At 36.1% G+C, this 11678-nt stretch overlaps 2 protein-coding genes and 1 non-coding gene across 4 annotated transcripts; 2 read left to right on the forward strand and 1 right to left on the reverse strand.

Annotated features, from left to right (window-relative positions):
• On the reverse strand, positions 742–3470 carry LOC109709788. The gene is made up of 3 exons (XM_020232147.1): positions 3311–3470; positions 1999–2272; positions 742–1091 (listed from the first exon to the last, which is right to left on the reverse strand). The coding sequence occupies exons 1-2, from the start codon at positions 3390–3392 to the stop codon at positions 2037–2039; spliced, it is 318 nt and encodes a 105-aa protein (XP_020087736.1). The 5' UTR covers positions 3393–3470; the 3' UTR covers positions 742–1091; positions 1999–2036.
• TRNAI-UAU lies at positions 4633–4706 on the forward strand. The gene has a single exon. It is a non-coding gene; the product is annotated as a tRNA-Ile (tRNA).
• LOC109712834 (leucine--tRNA ligase, cytoplasmic-like) lies at positions 5680–10275 on the forward strand. Of its 2 annotated transcripts, none has more exons than XM_020236616.1 (2): positions 5680–5836; positions 6836–10275. In XM_020236616.1, exon 2 carries the CDS (start codon positions 6840–6842, stop codon positions 10119–10121), a length of 3282 nt encoding a protein of 1093 aa, XP_020092205.1. In that variant the 5' UTR covers positions 5680–5836; positions 6836–6839; the 3' UTR covers positions 10122–10275. The 2 variants fall into 2 exon arrangements, with proteins under 2 accessions (XP_020092205.1, XP_020092197.1); XM_020236608.1 differs by lacking the exon at positions 5680–5836 and adding an exon at positions 5878–5970.

An 11678-nucleotide genomic window follows, 5' to 3' on the forward strand; every position in this document is an offset into this window, starting at 1 on the left:
ATAAAATAAGGGATACAGGGCATTACATTACCTATACCTATACATTACCTTGTGGTTCTGCACCTGAGGCCAATTCAGTGTAAGGTTTAAGGTCTTCTACACAACACCAGAGGTCACTGTCCTGCACACACTGCATGCATTTATAACACACAGACTTTTTGCGCAACCAAAATCCAACATGACGTAAAACCAAAGTAAAAGCTTCGGCATTTACGTTTCATAGGTACCTGGCTCGTACTGGTGCTTCACGGAGTAGAGAAGCTGCATTAAAATATGATCTTCTTATCACAGAAAGCATAAGTACATGATTAGGGCTCTGTGGCCAATACTATGATAGTAATCGACGACAGAGCGCAACAGAGATAATGCACATTCATTCAATAAATACTGGAATTCCAAGTTGATAGCAGAGAAATATAAAGTAGAGACATGAAAGTAAGGTTTGTATTGTTAGCTAGACGCGTGTATAAAGGTAAGTTCAAATGCACCATGCATATATATACTTAATAATAAAGGGTTGGAACAAAATATTGGGTTGAATACAGTTTGTAGCAAGACCCAGAAGAACGCCAACCATCATTGCTTCCAAATGAATCCAGCAGTAAATGAAACCCATCAACAACCAATAGAGGTTCTTCATCAAATTTATTCTGAATATAAGCACATTGTTGATCTAATAAGAGAAAAGAAAATATTATGCAATTTACTCTTGAAAAGAGATCAGTAATGCAAGTGAACAAATATAACAATTCAAATCAGAAGTAAAACTAAACCAGATTATTTGCCAACCTTTTCCTGCATCATGAGTTGACGCAAAAAAAAAAAGTTGCGATGTAAGATATAACTACAGTGAACAGTAATTACTGTATGTTGCCTTTGTGAGCATACCATTTTTACAAAATCAAATCATTTCACACAAGAAAAGGAGACCCCAACAAGCTTACAGGTTTTTCTCCCCCTATATCAACCAATATACTAATAACAGAGCAGAAACAATATAATTTGACCTCGTCTTTAAGGACATCAAAAGGGTCAAATAAAAATAAAAATCTTTATGTTGCCAAGAGAATTTCGTCAATAGCCACCAAAACCTGCATAGGCATTAAATAAATTAACCGAAGATAGAGAAAAACAACAAAGTAAACATATGTTTTGAGAAATAGAAAGGTCAAAGAAGTATATAAAAATAGACACACAAGGTGATCCTACATGTTATTCTCTTGTACAAGAAACATCATAACTTATCAACAAAGAGAATATCACAAATCCTTATATTCCAACAAAAAGGATATCACAAATGACAGTCATTGACTATTCCTCAATGAAATCTTCGAGCAGCCCCAGATGAAATCTCCGGACAGAGTGTAGTATTAGATTATCAAAAGTAAGCATTTCTGTAGTAAAATAATTTGTTTCCTGTCTTAATAAACCAGTAATTGGGCCAGTTAATCCAGTGGTTAAAGCAATGGAAAACAAACCCAAAGCTTTACCAAGCCCATTCTGATAACTATGGAAAAGAAGATTCTGTACTCAATCAAGTAAGAGCATCAGATTCTAGCTGTCAAAAGTCTTTATCTTCTGGACCTTTAGACATAAGTTTCTTTCTTCCATTTATACCATAATTCTCATTTCCAATTACAACATAGGAATCAAGTTTTCCTCTTTGATGGCAAACTGATACGTTAAACAAGAGAAAATATAACTAGGATCACATTTGCGTAGAAATAAAAAACTTCTTCACTCGTACAATATATCATGGAGTATTTACATTCCTCAGCAAAGACCTACGGGTAATAGGTGCAAAATAGTTCTTTGGAAACCATAAGCGAACAAGTTATAGAAGGCACAAGCACAATAATTACAATAAAAGAAATGTGACAATTGTTGACTAAAAACCTACCAAATAATAACCATGATAATTATAATGGAAACTACAGTAATTAACATGCAATAATAAGCACCTAAAGTTACCGCCACGTGTACATTCAAGACCATTACCTCAGCCATGAAAGTAAACTTGATACATGCCAAGATTTTCAATCCCGAAGGCCGAGTTCAACCTCAAGCTCATCATCCTCCTCAAACAACTTTAGAAGGCGCGCATGCTGCTCTTCTCTCTTCTTTTTCTGCCAAAGCTTGAAAAGGAAAATTGACAAAGCAACAGCTACGCCGACTCCCAAGCATATGAATAGCACCTCGCGACCGGTGTTGCTCTTCGAATGTGAATCATCCTTTTTTGCGTCTTTTGTTGGTGAGGGATCACCACCAAGAACTGAAAAGAGATGAGACCTCATTAGACTGCATTGCATAACAGCGGGAATAATAGTAAACATCACATCACTTCTAAGATCCAGTTTGAACTACTATTCGAAAGTGAACTTCAGTGCAACACTCAAAATACACAACCACCAAGATGCTACTCTCGACTACTTAGGATCAACTAAGTAAATCCTTTTCATTTTTGTCTCTACGAAAACCAGCTTTGCCCAAGCAATCAAAAGAAAATTTTGGCAACTTGCAACAACAAAAAAAATAAACAAGTCTGTCTTAGGGCAGTTCTAGTAGAAAATCCGGATGAAGTGTTAAGAAAATAGTCTCTTTACACAATGAATGCCATATACTGGTAGCGATAGTCCCCTACACTTTGCAGTTAAAACTGAGTAGAAACCTCAAATCCACAGTCAAAACTCTCCAGCTTGCCATGATAATTCAGATAATCAATTGATCTTACAAGGGAAATTCTTCTCTTCAATGACACTCGATAACTCTAAATTTAATTCTCTATGCTGACGAAGTAACCTCTTAACAATTCTCAATTTTCACCAATTACATGATTATTGCTTATCTCATATACATCTCATTAAGATCAACGCATCATTTTGATCAAAACTACATACATAAATAACGAAAATTTGAGATCAACAAAACAACCAAAATACCAAATAAGCAGTGGGATACACATAACTAAACGGCACGGGCACTAACCAGCTCATAGGAATCCTACCAAAGAATCACATCTAATAGTTAATTAAACAGAAAATAACTCATTTCTTCAACAAATCTCCCCCGATCTAAGGCAACAACAAACCCTAGTCCACAACTACTGCAACAAAGAGCCGAACCCAAGGAAGCAGCACGTCTTTCACAGAGATTCCGCATCAAAAACAAGAATTTCGAACAATACGGCAACAGATATCAATCGGACTCACAAGTAACCAAAAATCCCGCAAAATTAGGGTTTTTTAGATCTAAGAGGAGCGGAAGACGAGATCAAGGGATAGGAAACGGGGATCGCGGTAGAGAGCGATACCTGATGCGAATTGCGAAGAGATCGTGGCGACGACGAGGAGGAGGAGGAAGGGTTTGGATCTCCCACCTACGCCTCCACTCATCTCTCTCTCTCTCTCTCTCTCTCTCTCTCTCTTCGTGCTTGTGTTTCTTGCGCTAACCAAACGCAATTTCTTAATTTCAGTATAAATTTTTAAGTATATATATATATATATATATATATATATATATATATAAAGAAAAATAGGAGCATTTGCACATATATACCTTTGAAATTTGGAAAATACTCATTTGCTTCTCAAAATTTTAATCCTCAAAACATTTTTCAAACAAAATTTTAAAAACTTTAAAATTTTATTTTTGTCAGTTTTACCACTGTTAGTTGGATGTGTAGTTTCGCTATTAAAACCATTATTTTTTTTAACCAGCTATAGTTAAATAATTTAAGATTTTTTAAAATATAAGAGACGAAAAATATATATATATATAAATGATGATAAAAAATGAATAAAATGAATATTTCAATTAAAATGAGATGAATCCACATGCATGGTGTCGTTTACAAGGCATTGCCATTTAATATTTTAAAATAAAATGAATATAGGGATCTGTTCTTGTAACTAAATAAATGGCTTTTTTTTTTTTAATCATAAAAATATAGATATCTATTGAATAAAATATTTAGATGAAAAACACATTGATTATAATAAGTTATAATATGGAAACTCTTTGTACAATTTTTTATTTAGCCCATTTTTTTTTTAAAAAAAAAAAAGGGAAAAGAGAGCTCCAATTATGAGAAAGACCCAAACAAGTAAAATGTCACCATCTATCTCTTATTTATCACCATTAAAACGATTAGTGGGTTTTGTTAGGTTACAAAATTATTATTTCAAAATTATTCAGATTTGTACCATGCTTAGACCTTCTTTTTTTTTTTTTTTTGAAAAAAAAGGTTCTCCCATTTTTAAATATTTTTCGAAATCCTTGAAAATATTAAGTTAATTAAAATCTCAAATCAACAGCTTAAATCATTTTGGCTCTCTCAATTTCATTGGTTATTTCAAGATTTGTTTTGATTTGAATTCGCTAATTAAGCTTGTTTTGTGTAATATTCAAAATACTTTAACTAACACTATAATTTTCTCAACCTCTTTAGTTACACAAAACATATTTGAAAACCAAATGGAAACCTAAGAGGGGATAAAATTTAAATCCAAACCAAACCAAAAACTCATCATTTTGTTTGGTTTGGTTCAAATTGGCCCATTCTATTATTAGATTGGTAAATAATTCAAATTCAAATATTTCATTTATTTTTTAAATAAATACAATTTAAATGGTGGTCCCGTAGCTCAGTTGGTTAGAGCGTTGGTCTTATGAGCCGAAGGTCGCGGGTTCGAGCCCCGCCGGGACCAAAAATTTAGTTTGATTTGAGACCCAAACTTCTTGATTTGAAATAGGATATAAAAAATTGAATTGCACAATATCTTTAATAAAAGAAAATTTTGAATTACAGAAACTTTTCTATCTAAAACTTGAATTATGCAAAAGAGTTTTGTAGTGTATTTATTCAGCTCAATTTTTTTATTTGTGCACATTAGTTTTTCTGTTAAAATTACTTTTAAACCCAATTAAAGTTGAGGAGTTTCATTCTCAATTTCAACTAGTGCTTAAAAATTATTTCTTAAAAAAAATTAAATATTTAGTGCTTAAGATCCCAACTAGTTTTAATATTCTAACTAGTATTTGTTTGTTTGAAGTTAATTTAAAAAAATAATAATAATTTGGAGTTAGAAACTAGTGCTGTTAAAAGTTAAAACATGTGCATTAGATATTCTTTAAAATAAGATACTGGAGACATTAGGTAATAATGTGCTTATAGAATTAAAAACAATTGTAGGGGCTATTATGCAAATAAAAAAGTTTTAAAGAATAGACACACTATGTTGGAAAATTTTAGAAATTTTAAATTCAAAGGAGCCAAATAAATGTATTACTTCATGCATTTTAATATGATAAAAAAAATCATACATTGCGAGAAAAAAAGATACACGCAAACTTTAACTTTGAGTACAAATCTCATGTTGAACACAAACCTCAGCTTATAATGGAAAAAAAAAAGTGGTCATCAAATTAGAGCTTAAAATAATTGAATTTTAGATTTCGAGAAACGATCCCATGATAAGTAATTCATTTCTAAAAAAATTTAACGTTCGTTTCAAAAACATAATTTTTGTGTAAAACATAGTAAATTAAAATAAAGCTTGAAATAATGCATAGTTTTACTGAAACGATTTTTGAGGGTTATATCTCAAAACTATCCATAGGTGAGGGTTCTCCATACATTTTTCAACACAAGTCCAAAACATCGAGCTAAACCCAAGCTTGGTTTGGATTGGACCACGAAACCCTAGATTCTCCTTTGCATCTCTCTCTCTCTCTCTCTCTCTCTCTCTCTCTCTCTCATCTCGCTGCTTCAATCGGTTCCCTCTCCTCGAGAGAGAACGCCACTTTTTAGGTCTAATCCAATCCCCATTACACTCAGGTTCATTCCTCTTACTCTTTTTTTTTCCCCCAATAATTACTAATTTTTGGGACTATTTTGTGCATTAATCCCTGTTGGATAAGTTCAATTTGTTTGTTTCTATTCATGAATTCGATAAAGTTTAGATTTTTCAGGTGAGTTTAGTTGAAAATTTATGTGGGTGGAGATCTGGGTTTTGCTGTTTTTCTTTTGTGTAGTAATCTCTACTGGGTAGTTCAATATCTTGTTCCACTTCATGAATTTGATAAAGTTTAGATTTTTCGGGTGAGTTTAGTTGAAACTTGATGTAGGTTTTTTTTTTTTTTTCTTTTTTTTTTTATAGGTATTCACATTTGATGTAAGGATCTAGGTTTTTCCCTTTTTTTTTTGGCAACTACTTGTAAAGTTTTTTAGTGTTCCTTGTGTATTAATCTCTGTTGAGGAGATCAATATCTTGTTCTTTTGCATGAATTTGATAAAGTTTAGATTTTTCATGTGAGCTTAGTTAATTTCGATGTGGGTCATTTTCGTTTCTTCGATGTGTATTCTCATTTGATATGGGTTCTGGGTTTTACAATTAGTTTAAAAAAATTCGTGTTTTTGTATCTTAATCTATGTTGGTTATCGGAATTTGTTGTTCCTTTAGTGAATTTGGTAAAGTTTACATTTTTCTGGTGAGCCTATGGAGATTTGATATGTATTGTTGATATAAGATCTGTGTTTTTCCTCTTATGCTTTTGTGTTGTTATTTCATTTTATTTTAGACATGATATACTCCTTTAAGCCTTCTTTTAAGGTTCTTAAGCCACTTAGTCTATTTGGGTTCTTTTGGTTTGATTTTTTATGAGCCTAGTTTTTTTCTTATGCTATCGCTTTCTCATTTCAGGTTCCCATAGCTTAATATCTTTACTAACTTATTTTCAAAGCTCTTTGTTTTTTGGCGCAAGCAGTATCAGTTTAGATTTTTGGGTTCCCATATCCTCTCAAACTGCCCATCTAATTTTTTCCCATTTTAATTAGAAAAATGTCGACGAATACTGAGGGAGGAGGAAGGAGCTATGCTCGGCGAGACCTACTTCTCAAGATACAATCAGAAATCCAAAATTACTGGGAAGAAAACAAAATCTTCGAGGCCGAACCCGGTGTTAAACCTCCTGAGCCGGGCGAGAAGTTCTTCGGCAACTTCCCATACCCCTACATGAATGGCCTGCTCCATTTGGGCCACGCCTTCACTCTTTCTAAGCTTGAGTTTGGAGCCGCCTACCACCGCCTACGTGGCTGTAACGTTCTATTGCCTTTCGCTTTCCACTGCACGGGAATGCCTATCAAAGCATCGGCCGACAAACTTAAAAGAGAAATCGAACAGCATGGAAACCCTCCTGTTTTCCCCTCATTAGAGGAGTTGACTATTGAAGTTGAAGAGAGTGATAATGTGTCTGCGGCTACGCCCGATAAGTTTAAGAGCAAGAGGTCTAAAGCTGCTGCTAAGTCTAGCGGGGATAAGTCGCAGTGGGAAATTATGAGAAGTTTCGGCCTTTCCGACGAAGAGATCGCTAAGTTTCAAGACCCGTATCATTGGCTTAAACACTTCCCCCCGCTGGCTAAAGAGGATCTCAAGGCCTTTGGGCTAGGCTGCGATTGGAGGCGCTCTTTTATAACGACTGACATGAACCCGTTCTACGATTCCTTTGTTAGGTGGCAGATGAATAAGTTAAAGAACATGGGTAAGATCGTAAAGGATATGAGATACACTATTTATTCACCGTTGGATGGCCAACCTTGCGCTGATCACGATAGAGCCTCTGGCGAAGGAGTTCAACCTCAAGAATATGTATTGATTAAGATGGAGGTGATCCCTCCTTTTCCAGCCAAGTTGAAGGCTTTGGAGGGTAGAAAAGTCTTCTTGGCGGCAGCTACGTTGAGGCCCGAGACAATGTATGGGCAGACTAACTGTTGGGTATTGCCGGATGGGAATTACGGAGCTTTCGAGATCAATGATACCGACGTTTTCATCCTCACTGAGAGGGCTGCGTTGAACTTAGCTTATCAGAAGCTGTCGAAAGTCCCTGAGAAGCTGAGCTGTTTGCTTAAGCTCTCTGGTCATGACCTTATTGGCTTGCCGTTAAGTTCTCCTCTTGCTTTTAATGAAGTGATATACTCACTTCCTATGCTAACTATATTAACTGATAAGGGTACGGGCATTGTTACGAGTGTTCCGAGTGACTCGCCAGATGACTACATGGCTTTAAAGGATTTAGTATCTAAACCGGCCTTACGAGAAAAGTATGGCGTTAAAGATGAGTGGGTTCTGCCTTATGAGGTCGTGCCCATAATAAATATTCCGGAGTTCGGAGATAAATCGGCGGAAAAGGTGTGTATCGATCTTAAGATCAAGAGCCAGAATGATAAGGAGAAACTCGCAGAGGCGAAGAGACTGACTTATTTGAAAGGCTTTACGGATGGTAGTATGTTAGTAGGAGAATTCCAAGGGAGAAAGGTTCAAGAAGCGAAGCCGCTTATAAAGAACAAATTGTTGGAAGCTGGAATGGCCGTGCTGTACAGTGAGCCTGAAAAGAAAGTTATGTCGAGATCCGGTGATGAGTGTGTCGTGGCGCTTACGGATCAATGGTACATAACTTATGGGGAGGTGGAGTGGAAGGAGAAGGCAATGGAGTGCCTAGAGAAAATGAATACTTTTTCTACCGAGACCCGAAATGGCTTCGAGCATACATTGAGCTGGCTAAATCAGTGGGCTTGCTCACGGTCTTTCGGGCTCGGGACTCGAATTCCTTGGGACGAGCAGTTTCTCGTCGAATCGCTTTCTGATTCGACCCTTTACATGGCTTATTACACTATTGCGCATGTCTTGCAAAATGGCGATATGTATGGATCAAATGCTTCTTCAGTTAGACCAGAGCAGATGACAGATGAGGTATGGGATTATATCTTCTGCGACGGCCCAGTTCCGAAATCTGAGATTTCTCCTGCTCTTCTAAGTAAAATGAAGAAAGAATTCGAGTATTGGTATCCGTTTGATCTTAGGGTTTCAGGGAAAGATCTCATTCAGAACCATCTAACATTTTGCATATATAACCATACAGCGCTTCTCCCGAAGCACTTATGGCCCCGAGGGTTCCGTTGCAACGGGCATCTTATGCTTAACTCCGAGAAAATGTCCAAGTCTACCGGAAACTTCCGCACACTTCGCCAGGCCATAGAGGAATTCTCCTCTGACGCCACTCGGTTCTCTCTCGCAGATGCTGGCGACGGGATGGACGATGCGAACTTCGTCTTCGAGACAGCAAATGCCGCGATTTTGAGGCTGACTAAAGAAATTGCCTGGATGGAAGAGGTGCTTTCTGTCGAGTCTTCTTTGCGAGCCGGCCCCCCATCGTCTTATGCTGACCGGGTTTTCGCCAATGAGATGAATTTCGCGGTGGTGGAAACCGAGAAAAGTTACAACAACTTCATGTTTAGAGAAGCTTTGAAAACCGGGTTTTACGACCTTCAAGCTGCGAGAGATGAGTACAGATTTTCGTGCGGGGCGGGAGGTATGAATAAGGAATTGTTGTTCCGGTTTATGGATGTTCAGACCAGGCTTATCACCCCGATTTGTCCACATTACGCGGAACATGTGTGGAAAAATATATTGAAAAATGACGGGTTTATAGTAAGAGCCGGTTGGCCATTTGCAGAACCCCCGAATCAAACGCTACGAATCGCCAACAAGTATTTACAGGACTCTATTGTTTTGATGAGAAAGCTGCTTCAGAAGCAGGAATCGGGTCCGAAAAAGGCTAAGAAGGGTGCTTCTGCTGCTCCTGCTGAAGAGAACAAACTGACCGTCGGGCTTATTTTCGTGAACGAGCGATACGATGGTTGGAAAGAAGAATGCTTGAGGATACTACGAAGCAAATTCGATGACACAACGGGTTCTTTTGCTCCCGACAAAGAGATTCTCGAGGCGCTAAAATCAAGTTCTATTGGAAATGATGCTAATTTTAAGCAGATACAGAAGCTCTGCATGCCTTTCATAAAGTTTAAGAAGGACGAGACGAAGGAAGTGGGTGTTCGCGCTTTAGATTTGAAGCTACCGTTTGGCGAAATCGAGGTTCTCAAGGAGAATGTCGACGTGATAAAGAGGCAGTTGGGTCTCGAGCACGTGGAAGTTTTATGCGCAACGGACGATTCCGATCGCAGTAAATCCGGACCGCACATCTCGTTGCTGACGCAGAATCCGCTGTCTCCTGGTAATCCGGTTGCCATTTTCCTCAGCAAAGCAGAATTTTCGGCAACCGGATACTAGAAGAGAATGAGATGCTGTGGTAGTTTTTGAAGTGTTTTATGTTGCTTAGAACTTAGATTTGCTATTCCTCATAGAAACCAAATTTTGTTGGTAACTTTTATCAATTTGAGTTGCTTGAGATTTAATATTTATATGGCCAGCTTTAATTTCATGATATGTTGATCATAAATAAATTAGGCTAAATTACATAAAATTTTTCTGTCAAAATTCGATTTTTTATTTTTCCCCTCTATCATTTAAAAATCTACACTTTGCCTCCTTATAAAATAAAAAATGATCACAGAGGATACGGTGTAAATTGTGATGATAAAATAACTATTTTGCCCCTCATCATTTTTGGCAACAGGAGAGAAAGCTGAGGGTATTTTTGGCATAAAAAATATAATAATATTTTATAAACGGAACTCTAACGAATCACTAACGGTAGAGGGTGAAGTGAACATTTTTATCTTACAATGGAGTGAAGTGTAGCTTTTTAAATGACAGGAGAAAAAGTAAAAAATTGAGTTTTGACAGAAAATTTTTTTATAATTTAGCCAATAAATTATTATGATAAGATGGTTCTTGTAAATCATTTCTTTTTGGTTCTTATATGTATATATTCTCAAGTTATTTGATGTAGCTTGTGCTTTTACCATGGATTGCACACTCATTGCTTTATATGTAATGTTATTTAAGTAGATAAGTTTCATTTTTTATTTCAATTTATTATGAACTTTGACCAGCAATGCCTCCGTGCTATGAATCGAGAATTTAAGTACAGTGACATAGAGCTGTGCCAAAAATTTACTGGTTCGTGCCTTGTCGATTAATGGTTTTATCAATTTTTTTTTGTAGTTTATTAAAATAACTGTTTATTAATTTAAAAAAAAAAATTAAGTCGCGTCATTAGCTCGGAAGTCGTATTGTGCAACTAATTTATTGGCACGATATGTTACGATGGTTATTTAATTATTGGAGATAACCACTTAAATCTTTAATATGGGAATAAAAATTTTTATACAGTGATTCGAACCTCTGACTTATACTCTGGCTTAAGCCACTGAGTTGGTTTAGCCCGAGTTTAAACCGAGTCGACTCGCATATTCCTCCCACTCTCTACTCTCTAGTCTCTACTGTGTTCGGGGGAGGCATCTCAGCCTCCTCCTCTATTCTCACCTAACCTTGCTCATAATAATAAGGAAAAACTTCAAAATACCTCCATGTGGTTTCGTAGTTTTTCACTTTGCCTCCCAGTGATTTAAAATGTATCAAATTGCCCTCCTGTGGTTTCGTTTTTATCTTTTCGGTAGTTTTGTCGTTAATATTTTATTAAATTATATACAAAAAACTTCAGATACCCATCTAGATTTATTAAATATTCACTTTAGTACCCTTTAATTTTAATTTTATCATTGATTTAAGAAAAAAAATAATAAAATTGATAAGAAAAAGAGAAAAAAGAAATCACAGGGGGGGCAAATTAATGCATTTTAAACCACAGGGGGGCAAAGTGAAAAACTATGAAACCACATGGGGGGTTTTTGAAGTTTTCCCTAATAATAATAAACGAAATTT

The sequence above is a fragment of the Ananas comosus genome, linkage group 1 (assembly GCF_001540865.1).
Source record: "Ananas comosus cultivar F153 linkage group 1, ASM154086v1, whole genome shotgun sequence".
NCBI classification, from domain to species: domain Eukaryota; kingdom Viridiplantae; phylum Streptophyta; class Magnoliopsida; order Poales; family Bromeliaceae; genus Ananas; species Ananas comosus.